Genomic DNA, 25,635 nt, shown 5'->3' with positions numbered 1-25,635 from the left:
ACAGAAGTGGCCTAGTAACCTCTGACCCACAGACTATCCCTTGTCCCCATCCCTCCCTCTCACCCTCATGCTCAGCCCGTTCCTTCCCTGCCTCCCCCAGGTCCATGACCAGTAGACAGTACTCAGAGGCAAGAGCGTTCAGGGGGGCAGTACTCACTTCCTTTCCTCAAGCAGAGCGATTTCCTTTTTGACCTCATTGTATTCTTCCGCTATCTGGCAGTGCTGTTTGAACACCTGCATGGATTCCGCGGAGTCATGACAAGGCGGCAAAGGCTTCACAAACAACAAGAAGAAGAAATCAGTCCATTTCTTCGCATCAGAATATATTATCAATGATTTCGCTCCACTGATGTCTTTTAGAAGGACTTTGTGTGTGTGTGTGTGTGTGTGTGTGTGTGTGTGTGTGTGTGTAAGAATAGCATTGTTGGTCAACACTGGACAGAGTTTGGCTGATTCTACCAGACTGAAAATAGGGGGGTGGGCTGACCTTTCCCCCACATTCATCTTCCGGTGTCATTCATGGGCTTTCTCAGGCCGGAGCCAGAACAGGGAGGCCCAGGACATGCTCATTATTGGCCATGCATTGGAGTAAAAATAGGTCTTCTAATAATTCTCTACTTCTCCCCCAGAAATCTTTTTTTTTTTAAGATTTTTTATTTATTTATTTATTTGACAGAGAGAGAGATCACAAGTAGGTAGAGAGGCAGGCAGAGAGAGAGGGGGAAGCAGGCTCCCCACTGAGCAGAGAGCCCTATGTGGGGCTCGATCCCAGGACCCTGAGATCATGACCTGAGCCGAAGGCAGCGGCTTAATCCACTGAGCCACCCAGGCGCCCCTCCCCCAGAAATCTTAAACTCCACTTTAGAGAAGGGCAGTGGTGGAGAAATATTTCAGTGGTCTCCTTTAATTATCCCTTGCTTCCTACACCTGTAGCCCAGAGGCATAGTCTCATCTTGGAGAATGGAGTAGCCCTATGAGAAAGTCTCTCTTCTGAGAAATGCAAACAAACTGAAGAAATGATGCTGGGCTGGAAATAAAGGATTAACAACCCCATGAAAGACCAAACCTCAAGTGAAACAATGCTTGTCACATGTGAGGCCAAAGAGAATGTGGATTTTTGTCTTTTTCTCTCTCTCATCCACAAGGAAAACAAAAGCCAGGAGGGAAAGCCTTTAAACCCTTACTATGTGGAAAATCCTACTCCTTTCCAGAAGTTATTTTTTTAAATTGATACTTTCTTCTCTGAAGATCTTTTTTTTTTTTTAAGATTTTATTTATTTATTTACAGAGAGAGATCACAAGAAGGCAGAGAGAGAGAAGGGGATGCAGGCTCCCTGCTGAGCAGAGAGCCCGATGCAGGGCTCGATCTCAGGACCCTGGGATCATGACCTGAGCGGAAGGCAGAGGCTTTAACCCACTGAGCCACCCAGTCGCCCCTCCAGAAGTTGTTTTTTAAAGAACTAGATTTTCTTGAGTTTGTAATTCTAATTTTTAGTTAGGAACACATTAGTAAAAACATTACCTTAAGAAACACTAGCAAATAGTCTTTTAATCACCCTAGTCAATAATTCACAGAAAATGGCATATACCTCTCAGAAATAACAATTTCATTGTTAAGTGGTCTCCCTGTTTGAATCCTTTTCTTGTTATAGTCTATATATCTAAGTGTATGTCTGACTAGGTCATATTTTCACTAATTTTATATTCAGAAATTAGGAAGTAATGCATTTCTTCCTGCTTTCTCCTCTCTTTATATTCTTTGAGGACAAAGATTTCTTTGGGTATTGTATTCAGCAACCCCACCCAGGATGTAATAGAAATTCTATGAAGTTCTATAAAATCCTATAAAGTCTGATCAAAGATAAGAAGACCCCTCTTATTCATCAGGAGGCCTCTGATTAGAGGTCTTCTAAAGGAAATAAAATTTGAAATAGGTTTGCATGGAATTTACCTCCATGTGGAACATCTCATATCCAAATTCATGGAAAATCTAATAATAATTGCATTACGGAGCATCTTTCCCTTCTGCGCCATGAACACATTTACAGCATAAACTCAGCCTGTTGGAACCATTATCATCTCTCTTTATAGAAATAAGTTGAAAAGTACCGCCCAGTAATATTACAGTATAATGCACCCCATGAAACAAAGCTCTTGCCAAAGGAATTCAGAACTCCTGGCTCCTCTGGTCTATGTCCTAGAAATCACCACCCCCTCATCAATTTCCACCTGTTTCCCTGGCAGATTACCAGGTATAACAGTAAGGAGAATGAAGACAATTTACTCTGGGCACCCTAGCCAAGTTGCTATTAAATCATCTGTGTCCTCTGTCCTCACTTGAAGGCCCTAAGACTCTTCGCATCCCATTTCCTGTCCTTACAAACATCATATAAACTATATTCAGCTCATTCCATAACTTGCCACCACTTGTAGGTCCCTGAGTCACAAAATCAGCATAGTCACCTATGTGACAGCCAAAAGATTCTGGGATTCTGTGCAAAGGGTTCATGTCCTTAAGAGGAAATAAATGAATGTAGCTGTGTACAGGAAGAAATGCCCTTGGCTGCTATGATCAAGAGGGAAAACTGAAAGTTACATGTATGTGTGTCTGTGTGTGTACATACAACACTATGTCATAAAGTTATGTATACAATTTTCTTATGTTCACATGTATAATTCTCTTAAGAACAGAATATACATTTACATATATAATTTTCTGAAGAAGAGAGTGGTCTCCCCCCCCCCAGCTTTCCACCTTGCAATCCTTTTTACTAGTGGGAAGTTTTTTGTCTGTAATAATTTACTGACACTTCTTCATTGTGGGACATTGGAAGATATTACCTATAGGTAGTGTGATCGTGCTGCGAAGGGTATATGAGGATAAGGAGAATTTCAGAACAGATTCAGTATCCTCATATGCTCTTAGCAGGATGATCATGCTACTTACACATAACACTGTTTTCAAGATTTCCCACAATTAAAAAGTAGGGCCAATTTAAAAAGGAAAAGCCAAAAATACTTAGTGTTCAGCATCTCGGGGAATAAAAGGATGCCAGGTGTCATTTCAAGCCTCCAGCTCCCACAAGCTCTGTCTTCACCCAACCTGGCATGTAACTCAGCACCACTTTCAGTTCTCAGTTTGTATGAAAGTATTAAAGAGCAATAGAGTAGGTTTTCCTTTTTTTTTTTAAGATTTTTATTTATTTATTTGACAGAGAGAAAGACCACAAGTAGGCAGAGAGGCAGGCAGAGAGAGGGAGAAGCAAGCTGAGCAGACAGCCTGATGCAGGGCTCGATCCCAGGACCCTGAGATCATGACCTGAGCTAAAGGCAGAGGCTTAACCCATTGAGCCACCCAGGCGCCCCAATAGAGTAGGTTTTCTTAAACAAGGAAGGAAGTTACATTGCATAGCCCACCACAACACTGTAAAGTCATTTCATTAGATGCCGGGGGCTGGGAAAGAAGTGGGGGAAATGAGGAGCTATTTAATGGGTATAGAGTTTCACTTTTCCAAGACGAAAATGTTCTGGAAGTTAGTTGTACAATAATGTGACTAGACTTAACATTACTCAACTGTACACTTAAAAATCACCAAGAAAATGTGCTATGTGTTTCCACCACAAATTTAAAAAGTTAATGCAAAAAAAGAAAATTGTCTTTAGAGCTTTCTGCTATCCCTACTCATCTTCTTTTTTTTTTTTTAAGATTTTATTTATTTATTTGACAGAATGAGTGAGCTCGCAAGTAGGCAGAGAGATGGGGGGGAAAGCAGGTTCCCTGCTGAGCAGAGAGCCTGATGCGGGGCTCAATCCCAGGACCCTGAGATCATGACCTGAGCTGAAGGCAGAGGCTTTAACCCACTGAGCCACCCAGGGGTCACCCCCCCACTCATCTTCTAAGAATTGAGGCAAAGATTCACTTCTAAGAATTGCGGCAAGGATTCACAATCTGAGGCTCACTTCATATGCAACCTAATGCTCCCTCCTTCTCAAATTTCTCCCCAGGGAACTTAAAGTTTCTCATCCCTTTATGTCTACAGTCATTCACCACAAACCCTAAATGTCATTAGACAAAACAAAGTACCCCTGGCAGCAGGATGCACTGTCGTTGGAAGGCATTTGATGTTTATCCCAGCCAAGAAACTCATCAGAGCATTTTTTAAGTACATATGGTTCCCATCCCAACACGAATTCTGATGAAGAAGAGTATTAAGATATTTAGGTTTAGGGGAGCCTGGGTGGCTCCGTTGGTAAGCGTCTGCCTTCGGCTCAGGTCATGATCCCAGAGTCCTGGGATCGAGCCCCACATCGGGCTCTCTGCTCAGCAGGAAGCCTGCTTTCCCCTCTCCCACTCCCCCTGCTTGTATTCCTTCTCTCTCTGTCTCTGTCAAATAAATAAATAAAATCTTTTTTAAAAAAAGAGATATTTGGTTTTATACCCCCCAAAAAAGTATAGCTATAGGTAATGACATGTTGTTCTGTACAATATAGAAAACAGCCACTTCTTGTCCCTTGTGTTTTCGTGTTTGCGTGTGTGTCGCATCCCAAGGTCTTCCCTGAGGGTGACTCTCTCTTACCTTCTTATAACCCCGCAAAATAAGAAAGGACATATGACCACTAGCATTCATTGAATAAAATGAAAGTGTTTGCCTGAGGACAATAGATTCTTAAAATTCAAACACAAGAATCGGGTTTCCAGAGCAAAAATGGAGCTATCGATGGGTTTCTATCACATGACATTTGAAACATTGGCATTCATGAATTAATCAGTCACACATAGGTAAAGATAGTGTTTAACTCGTGTTCACATTGAAAACTAAAAAATAATGTAAGACAATACTGGTGGTAACGAAATGAAAAAAATCTATTAGCTTCTTTTTTTTTTTTTGAAAGATTTTTTTTTTTTTTTTTGAGACAGAGATCACAGGTAGGCAGAGAGACAGGCAGAGAGAGAGAAAGGGAAGCAGGCTCCCTGCCGAGCAGAAAGGTTCTGGGATCGGATGCGCCCGATCCCAGGACCCTGAGATCATGACCTGAGCTGAAGGCAGAGACCCCAACCCACTGAGCCACCCAGGTACCCCTCCATTATCTTCTTGGAATAAAAATTAACACTTATTTTTGCTTTAACGCTCATTGCTTCATTTTGACTATTCTGTCCGAGAGACTTTCATAGTCGTCATTCGCTGGGAACAAGCAAAGAATAAATAAACTCTTCATGTTGACAGTGAATTTCTTTTCACGTTGGGAGAAAACAATTTCCTTATTTTATCCATAATTACTACCTCTCCCCACACTCTGGATACATTTCTCCCACACTCTTGCCTAAAGGATGAACTACTGCCTCCCGAAGACAAGGAGTCCAAAGATACTTGATTTGAAAGTGAAAAGGTAAAGGTACTCTTCATGCACCAGAGCACGGGGGTCCTGTGGAATCGCAGACATGACCCTTCAGACTCCCCCAATGCTTTGGTATCTAGGTACTCACAATACAGTCAGCTCTAAGAAGGTTAAATCAAGATATTCTCCTAATAGCAACTCAAGCCAACTTTGAAGCACATTTTTCCAAGACCCAGATCGAGGTTGGGATGAGGTCAGAGCCCAGGAGGGGGCACTTGCTCCATACTCACCCCCTCTCCTCCTCTCCTCCCCATCCCGCAGCTGCCTGAGGATGGAACTTGTAAGGGCTTTAAATTACACACAGTGTGAGTGAATCGCTACTACCACTGGTATCCACCCCAATCAACAGGACAGATTTAACAAGATGAAATAAGAGAGAAACCGCAGGCTCCTGTTCCAAGAATGCTGGTTTGAGCCACACCATCCCATCTCTGCTCTCTGCTGGGGAGTTTATAGCAAGCTCCTCCTGAAATGGACTCGGGTCCTCTGGAAAGCGCCCCGTGGGAAAGAACCAAGCCAAGCATCTCTCTGCAAGGGGCAAAGCCAACTTGAGTGCTTCCGTTTTTCTACTTGGCTTCTTCAAATACTACCGGCCCCGTCTACTTCAAAAAAATGTAAGAATTTAATTTTCCTCTCCCAGCTTCCCACACAGAAGATTATATTTAGGAAGCTAAATATTCTACAGTTGCTGAGCAGACTTTTTATTTATTCCTTGAATCTCAGTGTTATCTTTATTGGTGGGGGGTGGAGGTATCTGGTTTGAATTTATGTTGCATTTTAATGTCCCCAAATGAAAAGGTACAATTTGTTAAAACTAAAAGGAAAAAAAAAGTCATCAGGACTAATCACAATATTTGAAAACTCTGTTATCTTAGAATTTAAAACACTCCTGAAAATATTTTAAGAATTGGCACTTCTATAGTATCTACCTGATGGCCAGAATCAACACTAGTCATGGTACTGCAAATCTTCTATAGAATTGAAATGAAGGATATTTAAGTCATTTTTATTAATGTAAGCAATAGTAAAAGAGAGATTACTCAGCAGAGTCTCAAACTTTTCCAATAAAGCATCTTATTGGGTGGCTATTAGGCTTCTCAAAATAAGCAAATAAATAAATAAAAGTAAGACACCATAGTAAAGCTCCAAGGTATCTGGCTATATTTTCCATGTGGTCACTGCAACCAATGAATGATAAAATACTTTTCAGCATGCGTATAGGAAGAAAATGCAGACATTTTCAGTGTTTTCTATGGGATTATTTCTTAATTGCGTTTCCAGATGGATGTTCAAGACCAGCATAGCAGAATTCCAGAATACTAAGACTTCCCTATTTGCTATCATTTTCCTTTCCAAGATATCAAGCCATACACGGACAATAAGACTTGAAAGAAATTTCTGGAGAGACTGCTCGGATAACAAGATAACACAGCACACAACTGAAGCTAGGAAATTGTTTATTTGTGGAGATGACATCAGTTTCTGGACTTACGAGACTCTGTCTGAGAAAAGGCAAGTTCAATGTGTACCACAGAGACACCTGTTACTGTCTTCTCAGATTAGATGAGCGGACGTTGGGAAGGATTGAAGCTATTGCTCAATTTGGCTTAAAAAATAAAGTCATGTTGTTTTCAAGGTATCTGAGCTTAATGAAAAGAAGAGAGCATCAGAACCTGTATCCCTAACTCAAATATCCAAAGAGATGTTTCTCTTGTCAGTTTACACATACAAAAATAAATTACTAGTTCTTAAATACTTCATTTAAAAAAAAGATTTTACTAAAGCAGGAAATTAACATGAAGTGAGCAATTATTTTGCCAAGCGCTATGCTAGATCTACTCATTACCCCATGTAATTCTCACAACAGTGTGAGATCAATATTGTCTCCACTTTGCAGTTCAGAAAAGTGAGGTTTAGAAGAAGTAAATAATACGCCCCAGATCATGAAAATGGTACGTAGCTGAGATCCAAATTCAGGGCAATCTAATGCCACTGTCCCTATTCCAGCCATTATAATTCCCATTAAGGAAGTTTGTTACAATTTACTTGTGCTTATGAAAGCACAGCGAAAGCATATTCTTCATTGCAACGCAATTAAGACCAGATTACAGCTCAGCTTCGGATCATCTATAGGACAAACAACGATCTCCAAAACACAACAATACGGTTAAATTTTAAAACAAACGTGATGCCAACTCAGACCATCCTTCAGAACAAAGAGGGAGGTTGGGCATAGCCTTGTTTTCCAATAGAAGGAAACTGGAGCCTAATGAAAAAATAGTGATTTTCAATCATTCTTAGAAGTGGACATAGAATTGAGTCTCCTTTCTTTGGACTTTGTGTGCTAAACCAGCTCTACCCAACTACTGCCTCTAATAGCCAGAGAGAATTTAGAAACCAAATTCTAGGAAAGGAATCCGCATAAAATAGAATCAACTTACCCATTGCCCCCTAGCTGAGGCCTAAGGCCCACAAACAAACATTATAAAGAGATGCTCCTTTTAACATCTACCTTACCCCAAAGTCTCTTGTCCGACCTTTTGCTTTAATAGAGACATCAAGAGAAATGTTTGTCACGGCTATTCTTGCATAGGGCTTTTTTTGGCTTCTGTGAAAATAGAAGCACCATGAATTACATGCTCCAACATGTCCACATTCTTGGCAAAGCAACAGAAAAATCTAGGGGGTCAAATTGGTGAGAGAGTGTCTACCAAATAGCTACTTTATAGCTCCATTTTATAAACAACACAAGAATGCGTAAGAGATATCAGAAAGTCAGAATCGACTTGATAACGTTGTTCTATAACCACATTATGGCAACCTCACAAACCAAAACAAACAAACAAACAAACAAACAAAAAACCCTATACCTATCAAAGTAATTTAAGCAGTCCACAGGTTTCCCGAAAGCTATAAGGGAAAGAAAGCTACCAAGATGCAGAATCCCAGGTCGAGTCGGAAATAGCAAATTTACCCAGACCAAAATCGGACCTCAGGTTTCTCATCTCTAAAGTGGAGACATAATAGTTAGCTTACATGATTATGGCAAGGCTCACATGAGATTATCTGTGGGGAAACGTCACTTGCCTAGCGACACTCTGTATGCACGGTGGGATTTAAATCTGAGGCTATGCAGAGAATAGCACTGGCAGTAATCACCTGGCATCATTTATTTTTCATTTGGCAAGTTTTGAAGGCTCCTGTAGAGATAATGAAGACTCAGTTTATCCTCGGGCAAATAGTGACAACCACAAGGCACTTCCTCTGTCTTTGTAACCTAAATTTTATTCTCCCATAGAAGATTAGGATGGTCGGTAAAATTCCAAGAGCCATCACCGTGTGATGAAAGCACATGACATCGACTGTGAAGATGGTCTGTTCCACAGAATGGATTGCTCCTTTCCTACATAAAGCATTTTCATTGCTTTCAATGCAGAGACTTCCTGCTGCAGAATGCAACATAAATTTATACGCTTATGCAAAGCATGGAAAGAAGAATCTGGTTTTAGATGTGATTTTCTGTCTTAGCTTTCCCCCTCTCCATTCCCATCATTTTGTTTTTGAGTCATTCATACCCTGTAGTATAGAATAAAGGTATCAGGCTACCACTCCAGGCAAAGAGGACCCTAACCAAATGGTTAGGACATGGACAACTGGCAAATGTTTATAGCAAACTCGATCATATCCTTCACCCAACAAACAAGCACTTACTTAAATGATTTTAGGTGTGAAGCTGAGATTGTTCCCTATATTCATGAAGACGTAAAACAATACCGTATTTTAAGGGTAGAGAATCAGGGGATCAAAACCCATGAGTCAGAAAGTAGCATCTCAACTGCTTATCTTGTTAAGGATCAATGAAGATGAAATAGTCTCATTGGATTAAAATAACTAACTAGACCTAATTTCTAATATATTAGAAATTATTAGAAATATATGAGAAATTCTATTTCTAATAGAAATATATTAGAAATTCTAATATATTAGAAATTAGGTCTAATTAGTTATTTTAATCCAATGAGACTATTTCATCTGCATTGATATATATTAATATATATATGATATATATGTAATAAATATATAAGTGATATATATATGTATATATATATATATCAAATGGAATTAAAACCATAAAATCCAAATGGATCTTGAGATGCTCTAACAGAAAAATTGTCCAGAGAATTGCCAAGCGTGCTATGAATATCTTTTAAAGAATGATCTGTGAAACAGGGAAGACCATCAATGTTCCCAAAGGGAAAAAAAAAATGTTTTTGTCAATATAAAAAAAGTAGAATTAATGGGGCACTGGGTTGTTAAGTGTCTGCCTTCAGCTCAGGTCATGATCCCAGGGTCCTGGGATCCGGCTCCCTGCTCAGCGGGAAGCCTGCTTCTCCCTCTCCCACTCCTGCTGTTCGTGTTCCCTCTCTTGCTATGTCTCTCTCTATCAAATAAATAAATAAAATCTTTTTAAAAAATAATAGAATTAATGATTCATTGTTTGATCTAGACCAGAACCTGAACATGTTTTTATTGTTTTATTTCCAAAACATGTATACTCGTTATTTTCACCGAACTGCCATGATAATTAATGAAATAACCTTGAGGCGACAATAAAATAAAGAAGAAAAAAAACCTGGGACTGGGGGGAGAAATAGCTCGTTTTATATTATAATCCCAACAACAACTATTATGTTATAATCCCTACTATACTACTAGTAGCACGTGCACAGCCGTTTTGTGAGGACAGAATCAGAGTGGGGAAAGCTGCGTGTACAGAACACGCTGGGCAGCAAAGCAGACTGAGAGCTGAATCGTTCTCCATGGTGAGAAAAAGTGATATTGGAAGGCTGTTAGCTCTCAGGAACTAAGGGAGCTGGGTGGAAGACCCTGCGTGGGGAGCAGGAGAAGGAGGAGATAAGATGGCTGATAGCGGCAGAAGAAATCTTCAAGGAGAACTGCTCTGTCCTTTGACAGCTGTGTGGTGATCAGCATAACCCTCCCACTTCTGGTGCTGTCCAGTAATCTCTGCATAATGGATCCCGGTCTGTTCAGTGGGCTTTCTGTTGGAGGGCTGTAACGATGCCCAGAACCATGGCAGAGGTAAGGAGGAGGACTCTCCTCTGAGCAGCCTAGTCACACTGGAGTCTTGCTAGGCTGATTTTTTTTTTTTTTTTTTTTTTTTTGTAAGAGACCATTCCAGTACTGGAACACAGGCTCTTCTGATCTGACCTGGCTACTACTAGGTTTTTAACTCAGTGCACTGGGCACTGAAATCAGAACTGGAACCCATCAAAAAGGACATTGTTTGGGTTGCACAAGGGCTCATTCTTGGTTCTTCCCACCTCAGTCGAGGACTGCTCAGGACTGGGGGTCACGAGTGTGAATAATGTCAGAATACCAGTCACACCTGCAAATGGGAAAAGCTGTGGGGTGTAAGACAACAGGGGACATGAGGCCTGATAGGAAATAGAGGATGCAGATCCCTCCTAAAGGCTTTCAAAATCCATACTTAGAGAAAAAAAATAGTAGTGACTAAGTAAATATCTGTGTGCCAGATTCAAGACCCCTATTAGGTTTGTCCTAAGTGTGACTGCAAAGTGAGGTGCTCAAGAGCTCATCTGACCCACGGCCAATATCCACGTCTTCCAGACAGAGCCTCTTCCTAAAGCCATCTTCGCTTGGAATCATCATATATCATCTAAAGAAAACTTAAATGTCGTAAGTCAGCTCCTTTCCAAGGATTCTGGTGTACTAAAATGGGATCTCTTTGATAAGAGCATCCGTAACTATGCACACAAAATAGTTTTTCTGTGGACCAAAACCACACAGCATTCAGAATGTTTAACTTAAAATAATTATATTCTACTGAAAGTTGTCAGAGGACTGGGGAGGGGCTAGGGGTGGAGGAGAGGAAAGATTATTCTGAAGCCTTTTCTCCACCCCACGGCCCATTCATGACAAGTCACCTCCACACAGTTTGCCCCTAGTCACTAATTCAAAATGGGCAACCAGCACAATGGTACAGAGACATTCTCAGCGAAAGAAGGCAGGGACCAGCCCTGTTCCCAGGCTCCAGAACTCCTTAAAAGTAGGTGCTTGCCTATTGGGTATTTACCTCAAATATACAGATGTAGTGAACAGAAGGGGCATCTGTACCCCAATGTTCATAGCAGCAATGACCACAGTCGCCAAACTGGAAAGAACCAAGATGCCCTTCAACAGATGAATGGATAAGGAAGATATGGTCCATATATACTATGGAGTATTATGCCTCCATCAGAAAGGATGAATACCCAACTTTTGTATCAACATGGATGGGGCTGGAGGAGATTAAGCTGAGTGAAATAAGTCAAGCAGAGAGAGTCAATTATCACATGGTTTCACTTACTTGTGGAGCATAAGGAAAAACACAGAGGACATAGGGAGATGGAGAGGAGAAGTGAATTGGGAGAAACTGGAGGAGGAGACAAACCATGAAAGACTGTGGACTCTGAAAAACAATCTGAGGGTTTGGAGGGGAAAGAGGTGGGGGGAAAGAGGTTGGTGGTGGGTATTAAGGAGGGCACGTATTGCATGGAGCACTGGGTGTGGTTCATAAACAATGAATTCTGGAACACTGAAAAGAAATTTTTTAAAAAGTAGGTGCTTGCTTACACTATAAATTCTTGATATTCTGGTGCTATAGCCAGATACCCAGACAGGGAGATTAAATGCAAGTTGCATGACTTTGGAGTTCTAAAAGTAGAAGCATGGATGACTTGACTTGAAAGCTCCCCACTCTGTCTCCAAGTCTGTCTTTTCTCAATGAGGCCACGTGTCCATTCACTACATCTGTGAAGCTAAGGAGGAAAAAGGAAAGACTCTCGATATATCCTTACCTGTAGCTGCTGGTCTAATTCTGGAAAGACCAAAGGAATGGCATCTTCAGAAGGTGTATCATCTAAAACATGAAAATAAAAGGATTCTTCACTATAGAGCTCTTTCTCTCCAGGGGAGGTTGGGGGGGGGGGGAGTTCCTGTTCTCACCATCTTTGGATTTATACAATTAAATCATCAATATATACTGCTTTAATTATTCTCATCACTTCAGGCGGGACCACAGAGAATACAAAAAAAAAAAAAAAAAAAAGAAAAGAAAGAAATCTTGCTCATTTTTGATACAAACAGAAGCCTGGAGATAGATGGCCCGGCCAAAATTCTGCAAACAAATACCAGAATCCTCCACGGTTCTGTCTGGTGGCTTTACAATTGAGAAGCACTGCTTGTCCTTCAAGATTCTCACGGTAGCCAAAAGCAGATTCCCTGGTATGCAAGAAAGTGCTTTAACAAGGCGCTAATGAGGTGACCAGTGCAACCTCAATGGGACAGAAGAATGTGTTAGTGAAAAATAGAAGTTCGACTCTGAGTGACTCCGAAGTTGGCAAGCTTTGATGTCCTTACCACAAACCACCACCACCAGGCAGCAACCCAGTCAGAGAGGTTCTTCCCTGCGCAGGAGGCAGCAGTCCCCACCTGAGGCCCCGCGCACTGCCTTGATGTGGGAGAGCGAAGAGAGCTGTGGGCGCTCTGGCCTCAACTGCCTTAAACTGATGACTGGCACAGGCAGGTGTTGCTGGATCAAAAGATGTTCTCAGAAGCATCCAAGGAAACCTGAGAGGAGTTTGGCCTAAAATATTCTAATCACCCCCAAATGTCTTCGAGAACATACTGTGACCCAGCTGCGCTACAAGAGGACAGCCCCTTGTCAGCAGAACCTCATATGTCCAGGTGGACTCTGGCTGCCCCGGGCCATCCATTCCTGTCCCCTCCGCGTTGGCAACACCTACCCCGGGATAGACAGCTATGAGAATAAGACAAAAGAGAAGCTAAAGAATAGTTTTAAAACTGAATCTCTTTTACATTGTAACAAAAGAAAGTTCATGGCTTTTATGTTCTCACTATCATAACTCAATCTGTTTCTAAAACTATGCCGTTCTATTTGAACAAGAGCAGGACTATGGGCCGTACCCAATGAAGAAACAAGTCTCCTCTCCCTACTCGCTGAGAGCAGAGTCCAGAATAAAACACAGCACGCAAGGAGCTCCTGGCTTCTAAGGCAGTAAGATTCTTTGAAGGCATCAAAGATAATTACCAGAAAGAGAATTCAATAGAGGACAGTATTTGCCTCCGCCAAACACCTCAAGGGTCACAGCAGTTAATAGCCTCTGGTCTATTTTAGTCAAGAGTAGCGTAAGAATACTCCCATTTAAAAGTGGCTTAAGACAATGATAATGCATCACCAAATTTGAATCCACCTTTCCCTGTACCTATGCCAGACGAGAGATGTCCGCAGGTTCTCTAACACTGTTCTGCCTCATAGAGCATGGAGAAATGGAGAAATCTCCCCAGGATCCTTGCTGCAGGCTGGAGGACTGAATCAAGAGGACACAAGGAGATCTGACCCCCGGGCCCTCTGAATGCTCACTTCCTACTCAGAATGACAACTTGTGCCAGATACTACGGCTTCCAAGTCCACTTGCTCGTCTGCAAAGAGCTGGACAAAAAGCAGAGATATTTATTGCTGCTACTGACCCTTTACAGGTAGCCTTCATTATGAAATCTATCATTTATAAAACTGATTTGGGTCTAAGGCAGATTTAAATGTACTTCAATAAAATATCAATAAGCCGGACATCATGTTTATGTCAGTTCATTGACTTCAAGGCCAGAACAACTTGGCATGGGTAAATGGGAACATCTTGTACATTGGCACCCCAACCCTAATAATCGTTAGGATTATTGATGAACAGCCACTCGTTAGAAGGAGAAACCACTTCTGTAAAGTACCAGAATAGATAGTGCCTTCCAGAATCCTAAAAGTCAGCCAGGAAGGGAGCTCAAGGCTTCCTGGGATTTAATCTACTTTGCAGTCTATGAAGTCATACACCTTCCTGCTTAGTTATAAAAAAGAAGAAATTTATTCAATTGCTTTACTATTGTAAAATAAGTAGCCAATTCTGATATGACCTGGAATTAATACAGTGCATTATAGAAATCTAATCAAACCATGGCACTTACAGGTAAGCATGCTGATAATTTTGAGGACAAGGCTTAAGACTGGATTTCTTGAGTTTAAAAAAAAAAGTCTAACTCGTTGACATAGAAACATGTAACAGATGTTGTAATAATGATGAGCAAAATAAAGATAAGACTTTGGTTAAAGAATGGTTCATGTTGGATTAATCCAAGCGGGAAACGGCAGCGGAAATAAGAAAACCAAAGACAGATGTAAGGAGACGACCGAGTCTGGAAGGCAGGGCTGCCTTTCACTGCCCGAGGCCATCTGGTTCAGCGGGCGTCCCTGCCCGCCAGAAATTTCAGGGCTTGTGAAGCTGCTTACAAAGCTGGTCTGAGTTGATGTGCGGTGTGTTTACTTTTAAACAGTGGCTGCCTTCTTTGACTGGTTTTAAAAATAGGCAAGTATTCTAAAAGCAGAATGATGAATCACAGGATTGGGCCAAAAGGAAAGAAGGAAAATGATTCAAGCAGACTAGTAGCACAGCTGTTCCACCAACATTTGGCCCAATCGTTGTAAAACATTTTGACAGTGACATCGGATCGGAGTTCCTGACAGCAGTTAGGTTTGTTTTGAAAATTCAGAAGCACAAAGTGGATTGTACAGTAGGTATGCAAGAGACCCTCTCTCGGGCAAATTCGGCTTTTTTTTTTTTTAAGGAGAGCAGTTATAATATGACAAAATCAGAATGCAAGTACATTTTTATTGAAATATATTTATTTACCAAATAATCATTGAATGCCTATGACGTACCAGGCAAGTAGTCAGGCTCTTGCTAAATTGACAAATCACTTTATCATGTTTTTTAATGTATTATTATTAAAAAAAGTAATTCATCAGCTTCATTATTCAAAATGCCCCTGTGGGCTTTAATGGACCAAGGAAAGTGTATCCTAAGGAATTTTTGAATATTGGAAATATAAAGGAAATAATTTAAAGGTTTGGGTTTTGTGTGTGTTTTTTGGGGGGGGTTTTGGGGGGTTTTTTGGTGTTTTGTTTTTTTTTTGGATAAGCAGATGTTTGCTGCCTGTTTTGCAAAACACAACATGACTAAGTCAATGGTACTTAAGATAGAACTTTCTTATTGGTATCCCAACCATTAAGACATGCCATAGTACATTTTATGATGGGCTCGTCCCAGCATCTATGGAACAGCTGTTGAGTTGCTTTTGTGGTTATTCTGTTTCAGATTTCCTTAAATTGTCTTCTCTGTGTTTCCCCATGAATCAGATAAGTGGGAACTGCTGGGGCTGTAATCCAAACCTTCGATGTTATTTAGCAATGAGAGCTATGTGGTTAGAGTTTTCAGAGAATGCTACAGCTGGACAGGGCTAAGCCATCATCCAGCCCCGGACTCAGTGAAGAGCAAAGGACAAGGGCTCCAACGAAGGAAAGGAGTGTCGTAAGATGAAGGGGTATTTCCCAGCCCAGGGTCTCCTCTATACTACTCCACTCTCCTTCACTTTCTGGTCCATGGGCTCCCGACTTTTATATTTCATGACAGTGAATTTTCCTCAAAACATTGGGAATCATGCCTTAGAGTGTCCAACTTTTTATTCAGCTGGTGAAGATGACTCAAAACACATACCATGTGTCATTAAGTTCTCTTTCTGACAGAAAGAACATTTTAGCCCCCAAATCTTAAGATAAAGGTAATCGAAGAAGAGTGTCCATTATAAATGGATACATTTTAGCTTTGGAGACAAAAGGAAACAAAAGCAAACACACACCAAGAAAACCTCCCTGCCATGCCCTTGTTTCTTCTGTTGTACATTGAAGAAGTGAAAACTTCATCAAAGCCAGACCAGGTCTGCAAAGCAGCACTTGAGAACTACTGTTCTGGGCAACATCTTGACTGGACTTTGGGATCCATTATCTCCCCCTTCCACTGGGCTCTCCAACTTGGGCATAACTGTGGGCAAATCCTTGGCAGGAAGAGTTTAGGTTTCCACACAGAGAGGACCTCAGGACAGAGACAAGCCATGCTCAGAGGACATGCCCCACCCCAATCCCCAACCAGAAACTCAAGAGGCAGCCCTGCCCAGAATCCACTCCATTTGACTGCATTTTCTATAGTCAGACCTGGCCCCATGAGCCTGTGTCTAAGCAGACTCACAGAGACCTTCCCCCAGGTGGGCCCTGCTTCTGGTGTAATGCTCTAATGAGAGGACTTGAAACTCTTAGAGAGTTTCTGTGGTTTTTGTACTGTGCCTCCACAAATTATGTAGCTATCCTGCCCGCTGGTGTCCTGGAGCTCATCCTTCGGGGCACCAGGGACAGATTCACACTTAGGAGGCAGATGGTTTAGGCAATGGCTACAGTGCCAAGGCTCATGCAAAAACGTTCCTGGAACTGTGAAGACTCCTAACCACTTAAGACACAGTGGATCAACCCACATTCTGTAGGGCTCGGGTCAGGCACTTTTTCATGTGGACAAGCAACATAATCTCTTCGAGACCTGGTTTCTCCTCCCCTTTCTCAAAAGCTTATTAGTAAAGGAATAAATATGTCAATTCATTCAGCCTAAAGCCTGATACCTAGGAAATAATCTGTAACAATAATGAATGTTTAATATACCTGAGCTTACTTTCCATTCCTTTTCAGCATAAACCCAACCAAAGGGGTAATGGGGGGCCAGGGACCTGCGTGTGGAGGTGTACACATGAGAGTATGTGTATGATGGTGGGGGCTGAAAGTATTATTCCTCATCTGAATAATACAGACAGGAGGCAGGGTGAGAATCCCTGTTTCTGATTGCTTGGCTCTCCCCATGCTGGTTAAGAGAGATTTCCCTGATGCAGCTATAACCTCAGGTCCCGTGGGTTTTCTCTCTTCATTTAAATCTGAATTTAGGAAGGGTTTCCCTTTAACTTCCTTATTAAAGCAAACCCTTTCTGTATGAAATACTATTTTAAAAACTTCTAATTTATGCATGAAAGGTCTTTGAGAACTTTCATTTTAAATCTAAATCAAGATTCATATTTTATTTTTAGAAATAAGTGATCTAAGGTTGCCAACTCACATTACTAATAAATCAGAAAAAAGTGCTTCCTTCGGCAGCACATATACTAATATATCAAAAAAAAAAAAAACCTTTAAAAAATATCTGTATACCTTGGTTCTTGTTAGAACATCACGTCATTTTGAAACACATCAAAAGCTTTTGGAAATTTTGCTTCCTGCCTGTTAAACATTGGACCTGTGAACCCTTCGATACACACTGGATTTTCAGGGCCCATCAGATTAAAAGTACAGACATGGATATGGATACAGGCATCAGTTTCATATGACACCTAGCAGATTGCTGGTTCTTTATAATTAATAGTAATCATCATGTCACCTCAGCCAGTACCTACAAATAAGATCATACATTAAGGGATGCCTGGGTGGCTCAGTCAGTTAAGCATCTGCTTCCAGCTCAGGTTATGATCTTAGGACCCTGGGACTGAGACCCGAATCAGGCTCCTTGCTCAGCAGGGAGTCTCCTTCTCCCTCTCCCTGCCACTCCCCTTGCTTGTGCACACTCTCTCTAAAACAAATAAATAAATAAAATCTTAAAAAAAAAAATCATACATCAAACAGACTGAATTTCTCCACACAGAGAGACCTGATTCAGTTTAAAGACAGGTTTTATGTTTCTTAGAAACATTCATCTAGCCACTATTATTGTAGCTATGAGTTTGTGAATCTTACCAGTTTATTCTTTTGTAAGAATAGTTTTACTTATTTAGCTTACAACATATTCTCCCAGAAACATTTGCTTCAAAAAGAGCCAGTTGGAGATCTATTTATTTCTCAGCACACCACCAAATAAAACTTATCTCTATGTTTCCTCTTTCCTGCTCTATAAAAATATAACACAACTAACCTTCTCCACCATTTCCCATGACTACTGAGAAAGCCCTTTGCTGTCAGAAACAATCATGCTTCCCTCTCATTACATGGCCCCTACCTTCAAACGGATAATCAAGCAAAATCAGCCCAAGGGCCTGGCTTTGAATCCCTTCCTACTACTTATTAACTGCTTGATTTGAGGTAAGTTCCTTAACCTCCCTTAGCCAATGGTCCGCATCTGTGAAATGGGTGTAATGACATCCTCCCGCAGAGTTGCTGCCAGTCTAAATTGACGAGATGATATGAGTAAAAGCATCTAGGTACCCAAATAATGACTTCTCTTCCAGCCTTTGTGGCCTTAAGCAACAGATACAAATGGATAAATCCAGCTGTATCTCAAAGAAACTTCATCTGATATCAGAATAACAAACTCAAAGTGGTTACAGATATTATATTATTGATTTTATAGTATTTGATTATTACATTTTTACTATGGTTCTCAACTCTATGCTTTGTAAAAGATGTAAATATAGGAGACCCCTGCCCCCTCAACTCCCCCCAGATGGATCTATGAAGCTTTTGACTGCTTGTTGTCACAGAGTGCTAAGACAGCTTTGGAGGCAGGGTCAGAGTTAGGAAAGGTGATTGAAAGAGCCCCAAACAGCTCCCTGAGCCCCTATTCTTCTAAACACCATCCTCACCCTTCACCAGCTGGCAAAATTCCAGGGGGAGCTTTAAAACTTGACTTCCTATCAATTCCCCTGTGGATATTAAAAATATATATAGAGAGAGAGAGAGAGAGAGAAAAGAAAAATAAAAACACCCCAAGAGTTTTGTTGTTTTTTTTTTAAGTAAACCTCAATATTCATTCACTTAATGCTTAGTGTGAATGAGGTTTCTCCAGTCTTTCCAGAGAACAAGGATTGAGAGCATGGAGCAAAAGAAGACAGAAAACATTAGGGTCCTGAGGAGGGAGAGGGAAATAATTCCCAAAGCTACCAGAGGTAGAAAAAGTTGAAGGAAAACAATGATGACAAGAGACATTTCACCCACATCACGATTTTGCTGAGAACCAGTTGTGCACGTGCACACTCGACATTCACAACAGCCAGTGAAATCAGCTTCAACGTGCACTACGTCAGGTGCTCGACCCCATTTCTACTTCCACACAAATGCCCTGATATGTGAGGAGAATAGTAGTATTCTCCTATCAATATAGGAGTATTCTCCTATCAATAGTAGTATTCTCCTATAGTATCAAAGAGATATTGACAGAATGGGTCTTGGATTTTTTTTTAATTAAGTGTCATATGATTAATTCATGGCCAGATATGAAAAATTCTAATAGCCTGAAAGATTTTTTTTAAAAACAAAATGTTGAGGGGGCCTGGGTGGCTCAGTGGGTTAAAGCCTCTGCCTTCGGCCCAGGGTCCTGGGATCGAGCCCTGCATCGGGCTCTCTGCTCAGCAGGGAGCCTGCTTCCTCCTCTCTCTCTCTCCTCCTGCCTCTCTGCCTACTTGTGATCTCTGTCAAATAAATAAATAAAATATTTTTTAAAATAAAATAAAAACAAGATGTTGAAAACTACCGGTTTCGGCTGATACTAGTATCCTTGACTCCTCCTAAAAAAAAAACAAAACAAAACTAAGAACTTAACGACAACAACAAAAAGAGCCCCAAAGCCAAGGTCTAAATTTTACACTTGAGTGTAGCAGATTTAATAGCTTGACTGAAATAAAGGAAACTCTCAAGTAATGAACATGAAATCCTCATGTCTGTCCAACTCCAAATTCTCTCCAACTGGAGAAGAGCCAGTGATTCTCTAATAACCAAAAAGATGGGATTCATGTTTCTATTCTGCATATTTTCTATTGGGAAAACTAACTCCAGAAATGTCCCAATTTAGAAAGTTAACTCTTTGGAATTCTCAGGTTAGAAGTAATGCCAATCATATCATTAGTTTATTAAAAAGAGTCATTGATGCCTCCAGGAACTGTGGTTAGCTAAGTGTTACTTAATGAAGGGTTCTGATGATGAGCTAGAAGTGGTGATTGTATTTTAAAAGGCTTGGGGCGCCTGGGTGGCTCAGTGGTTTAAGCCTCTGCCTTCAGCTCAGGTCATGATCTTAGGGTCCTGGGATCGAGCCCCGCATCGGTCTCTCTGCTCAGTGGGAGCCTGTTTCTCCCTCTCTCTCTGCCTGCCTCTCTGCCTACTTGTGACCTCTCTCTCTGTCAAATAAATAAATAAAATATTTAAAAAATAATAATAATAAAAATAAAAGGCTTTTTCTACAATCTCCCCCCCGCCCCCACTTCCCCACTAAAAACTTGTTTCCTGTATTTAAGCCCCTGAAGGTCCACAGTCTATCTGGAGTTTGTGGCACATTCTGCTATCAATAGACCATGTTAACGCACCATCTAGAGCCAGTCTGTCAACAAGTCCTTTCAACCCTCCCTTCATAATGTACTCTGAATTCAGTCATCCCATTCCATCGTCTGATCTAGGCACTCAGTACTTGTCTCTGTACCATTACAAAAAGCCTCTTCCGGGGCACTTGGGTGGCTTGGTCGGTTGAGCGTCTGCCTTCGGCTTGGGTCATGATCCCAGTGTCCTGGGATCGAGCCCTGCGTCGGGCTCCCTGCTCGGCGAGAAGCCTGTTTCTCCCTCTCCTTCTGCTCTTCTACCTGCTTGGGCTCACTCTCATTCTCTCTCTCTCTCAAATAAATAAATATATATATTTTTAAAAAAAGCCTCTTCCATTCTCTCATCTCTACCCATTCCAGACTATTCAACCAATCAAACATTGACCATTTTCATCCAATCACTCCCTTGCTCAAGAACTTTGGACACTCGATTTTTTTCAGATCAAATCCAAACCCTGTTGTTGAACTTTTAGGATTATATAGTTAACCCTAGCCAATGGCTATATACACAGATATTCCAGGTAAAGCTCAAAGCAGGTTCGTTAAATGATATGCCACTCTTCCACCCTCCAGACCTCTGCTCCAGCTGACGAGAATTTCACTATCTCATGAATATATATCATGCTCTTCCTGACGTTTAGGTTTTGCTCAGCCTTTCTGTTTGGAAGGAAAAGGAAGAATTTTTAAAAGTTATATAGCCCATGGGGCACCTGGGTGGCTCAGTGGGTTAAAGCCTCTGCCTTCAGCTCAGGTCATAATCTCAGGGTCCTGGGATCAAGCCCGAATCGGGCTCTCTGCTCAGCAGGGAGCCTGTTTCCTCCTCTCTGTGCCTGCCTCTCTGCCTCTTTGTGATCTCTGTCTGTCAAAAAATAAATAAATAAATAAAAGTTATATAGCTCCCATTTTTTTACCTGGTACCCAGAGATGGCTCCTTTCCTACACTGCCTTTTAATACCCCACCTTTCTTCAAGAGCAGGTTGAATATCACATCTCCCAAGAGGTTGTTCAATCCACAGATTTTTCCCCCCAACTTTCTTTTTGAAGCCTATAGGAGGGATCATGCCATACTTTGCATTTGCACATCTCACTCACCTGTGGCAGTGTGCAAAAACATAGAAACTAAGTTCAGCTAATTGATAAGAGGAGAGACAGGGGTACCCAGAATCCACCAATTGCATAACCACTCTCTAAATAATCTCAGGCCAGTTATACTATAATCTCTATCTTGACATTAAGTACATGTGGAAGATGTTGGTGAGACGTAAAACTGCTTAAGACATCTGTATTTTCCTTAATACTCCAGAACCGATGATCATAGGTACAAGGACCATTTGAGTCCTGAATCTGTGTCAAGCACTATGCTAAATGCTCTCCTTATATAGTGGTATTTAATTGTAACAACCACTGTGTGAATTACCACTATACACATCTTGTGGGAAACTGAGGTTCAGCAAAATTGAGTGACCTGTGCAAAATCACACACATAGTGATAGAGATGAGTCTAGAAACCACGTCTTGGGGATTCCAAAGCCCTATGTCCTTAACCTCTACACCAAATCATGTCAGAAAAATATGCAAAAAAGATTCTAAAATAACTAAAGGAATGAGCACTGTATTAAACTCATAAGAAATGAATAAATTTAATATTAACAGGCAAAGAGGTCTCTTTTCTCATGGACTCTGCATACCTCTCAATGATCAGTCCTTAAATATGGAATTACTTCCCAAAATTCCATCTAGTTTCCCTATTTACCATGGGAATCTAGGATGTTTGCCTTTGTTTTCCCTCTAAATGTGTGCTCTAGAATGCGCTGGAATTCAAAAGGCATGCACAGTGTGCGTGATTGCCAGTGTTGCTCAGTGTGACACTCCACAGGCTCCTTACTCAAGAATTCAGAGGGAGTGTCTCCAAATATCTGCGAAACATCTTTCTGTGCACTCACAAACTTCACATGCATACAGAAATACAGATTGCTAGGCCTCCATCTGTCCCTACTGTCCCAGAATACACAAGAGTAAGGCCTTGGAACATGTATTTTTGGTGAGTGCTCTCAGGTCATTATTTTAAGAAAGGCTGAGAAACACAGGAACCCACTCCTGCCTTGGATTCTCGAGTTAGATGCCTTTTTAGAGATGTGAGGACACACAGATCATAGGGGGAAAAAAATTTTTTTTAATTGTAGCCATTTATTTATACATCTTCCCATGCATCTTTTTATGGAGCTAGAGAGTAGGGATTACTTAAACAACAACCCCTTTTGGAAGTTCCTGTATCAATAAACATGAATTTTGAAAGTGGGCATTCTTGGGACATTTGAAAGACTGGGAAGAATCAATCTAAACTGACTGATTAAAAACAAACAAACAAAAAACAAAACAAAACAAAACAAAAAACCATACAAGAGCTCCTAGTCAGGGGCTGTTATCATTCAGAGGATGGTGGCAAATTAATGACAAGTTGTATATCTTGTATTTCAAGGAAGAATCTATGCAGCCCAAAGATCAAGATCCACCTCTCCATGACTCTTTTCTGTACATAAATTGAATTATGTTAGAATAAAGATGAGGAGGGCGCCTGGGTAGCTCATACAGCTAAGCATCTGCCTTTGGCTCAGGTCATGATCCCAAGATCCTGAGATAGAATCCCGCATCAGGATCCCTGCTCAGTGGAGAGTCTGCTTCTCCCTCTGTTCCTCCCCCCTGCTCATGCACCTTCTCTCTCTCTCTCTCAAATAAATAAATAAATAAACAAACAAAATCTTCCTAAATAAATAAATATGACAAAGAAGAAACAGTACATGTATTTGTCTCAACCAAAATTATGATATAATAACACTGCTTGGAATAAATAACCTTTATGTACTGAAATTGTCTTTGTAAGACTGCTGATTGTAACCAGACTTGTTCTGCTCACATGGCACATGATCACAAGGAAGTAAATTATACTTCTCTGTCCCTAGATTTGGGGGCTCACATGTATCTGTCTTGAAAGCGAACCACTCAAGCATGAACTATTCCTCAAAATCTTACATTTATTAAATGCATGAAAGCAGGAGGGGGGTCCTCTTTTTCTTTTTAGAGTAGTGATGTAGAATAATAGAGTTCAGATTCCTAAGTCTAGAGACCTGCATTTAAATCATAATTCTATTACCTACTAGCATGGTCTCTGGACCTCAAGCTCTGTGTCTGCAAATTGGCAATGCTAATATCCACTTTACATGGTTATTTTTGTTAATATTTACTTATTTATTTAAGTAATCTCTCTACCCAGTGTGAGGCTTGAACTCAGGACCCTGAGATCAAGAGTCACATGTTCTCCCAACTGACCCAGCCAGGCGCCTCTACATTGCATGGTTATTTTGAAGACTTAAAATAATACATATGAATGCTTAATACAAAAGAGAAATACAATTAATGTTAACTATCCTTTCCTTGTTGGGATGGGTGGTTTGCCTTTTGGGAGGATTTCCCTTTACCGCTGCATTTCAAGGCAACCCCTGAGCAGGGATATAGGACAACAGCAGGCCATTGGGGAGTTGAAAGAACAGGTGATGGAGAGTCAAGGCTTCACCTCTTCTTTCTCTAGAACAAATCCTCTGCTGGGGGCTGCGCAGTCCAGGAAAATGGAGGCAGATGGACCATCACCATAATCACTTGGTATTAGTGAAGCCTGAATTGGCTGGTAATGTCAGACTTCACAGAGCCCAGATCCTTACTTTGCATTATTTTGGAGATAAACTTGCTTTTTCTCAATTATTACTTCTCAAAATATTACCCCTATAGGGGCAGCGAACAAAGCAAAATAGATGACTGATCGATTGATAGATAGGTAAATAGACTCAGTCCCCAAAAGTCCCAAGGTTGAGATGTTTGAGTGTGTGATATGGATTTTAACAGATGACAGACTGAGAGCCAAGGCTGATGCCAGTGAAAGAGATCCAAGCATTCCCTTCCTCCCGTCTGTGACCTCACACCACCTGAGGTCCCCTTCATTGGTGGTGTAATTCAATATGTGTGTTAAGAGGTCACCGAAGGGAGTCATGACAAAGGGCTCTAAGTATGGCAGCCTCACCTCAGACCTTACTATTTCAAGAGGGTCTGCCTCACCTGTCCCATTCATCACTCTTGGCTGAAGTCTGTTTGTTCAGCCGGAAGTGTGGGAGAACTAGTGAGAAACCAGCATTTGGAACTCGGGCTCCAGGAAATGCTGTTGGAACTGGGACAGGGATATTTTTACATCACCTAACCAACTGCCAGAGCTTTAATAAACGTCTCCTCACACAGTTTCAATGATGACATACATGGGAGTTGTTAGAAATTGTTATAGCTCCGGGAATTTTATGCTAAAAGAAAGTTAAATAGGGAAAGCAAAAAGTGCTGAACAACTCCTCTGGTTGTGCTAAAACAACCAGACATCAGAGGCGGGGGACGGGGGTGGGGGGTAGCATCCCCAGAGGCATTTCTGGAAGCCACGCTCCAATAATGCTTGATGAAAAATCACACGCCCCATCATTAGGTCATGGCAGGCATGCATTTTTAAACACCCTCTGTGGAGCGGGAAAGGATGACCACAAAGCAGTGACAGGCAGGGAGATGGCCCCCTCCCTGGGTGCAGAGCTTACCTGAGGCATTATCGAGGCTGAAAGCAATGCGTACTGGCTTATCCGCAGGTACCCTGGCTGTGCTGATCATGTGGGCACCTGAGCCTTGGCCTTCCCCTGGGTCTTCCAGCTGTAAGGACAAGAGAGAGCCGTTGTCACTTACCCAAGTCATCCCTCAAATACTCAGAGGATCTTGGGAATCGGAGGGAAAGTTAGTAAGCATTGCATTCATATTTTCAAGATACTCCCAGTTCCTAGCTCTCTTCCCCTACATGGAAAGTATTCACCTGCCCCTTTTGAAATTCTTTTTCTGGCTTATTAAAAA

General features: G+C 41.3%; 1 protein-coding gene across 5 annotated transcripts in view; it reads right to left on the bottom strand.

Annotated features, from left to right (window-relative positions):
• Nucleotides 1-25,635, bottom strand: part of MAP3K7CL (MAP3K7 C-terminal like) — a 64,028-nt gene that overhangs the window by 36,328 nt on the left and 2,065 nt on the right. For 4 of the 5 annotated variants that reach the window (XM_046002855.1, XM_046002854.1, XM_046002853.1 and 1 more), the window contains exons 2-4: nt 25,332-25,440; nt 12,276-12,337; nt 158-273 (exon numbers count right to left, since the gene is read on the bottom strand). In XM_046002855.1, coding sequence (XP_045858811.1) covers nt 158-273; nt 12,276-12,337; nt 25,332-25,401 — 248 coding nt within the window. In that variant the 5' untranslated portion in view covers nt 25,402-25,440. The remainder of the gene's footprint in view (nt 1-157; nt 274-12,275; nt 12,338-25,331; nt 25,441-25,635) is intronic. The other variant, XM_046002857.1, reaches the window with a different exon arrangement.

The sequence above is a fragment of the Meles meles genome, chromosome 4 (genome assembly GCF_922984935.1).
Source record: "Meles meles chromosome 4, mMelMel3.1 paternal haplotype, whole genome shotgun sequence".
NCBI classification, from domain to species: domain Eukaryota; kingdom Metazoa; phylum Chordata; class Mammalia; order Carnivora; family Mustelidae; genus Meles; species Meles meles.
The sequence above is the reverse complement of the archived record's forward strand: the minus strand, read 5'-3'. Positions and strand labels throughout refer to the sequence as shown.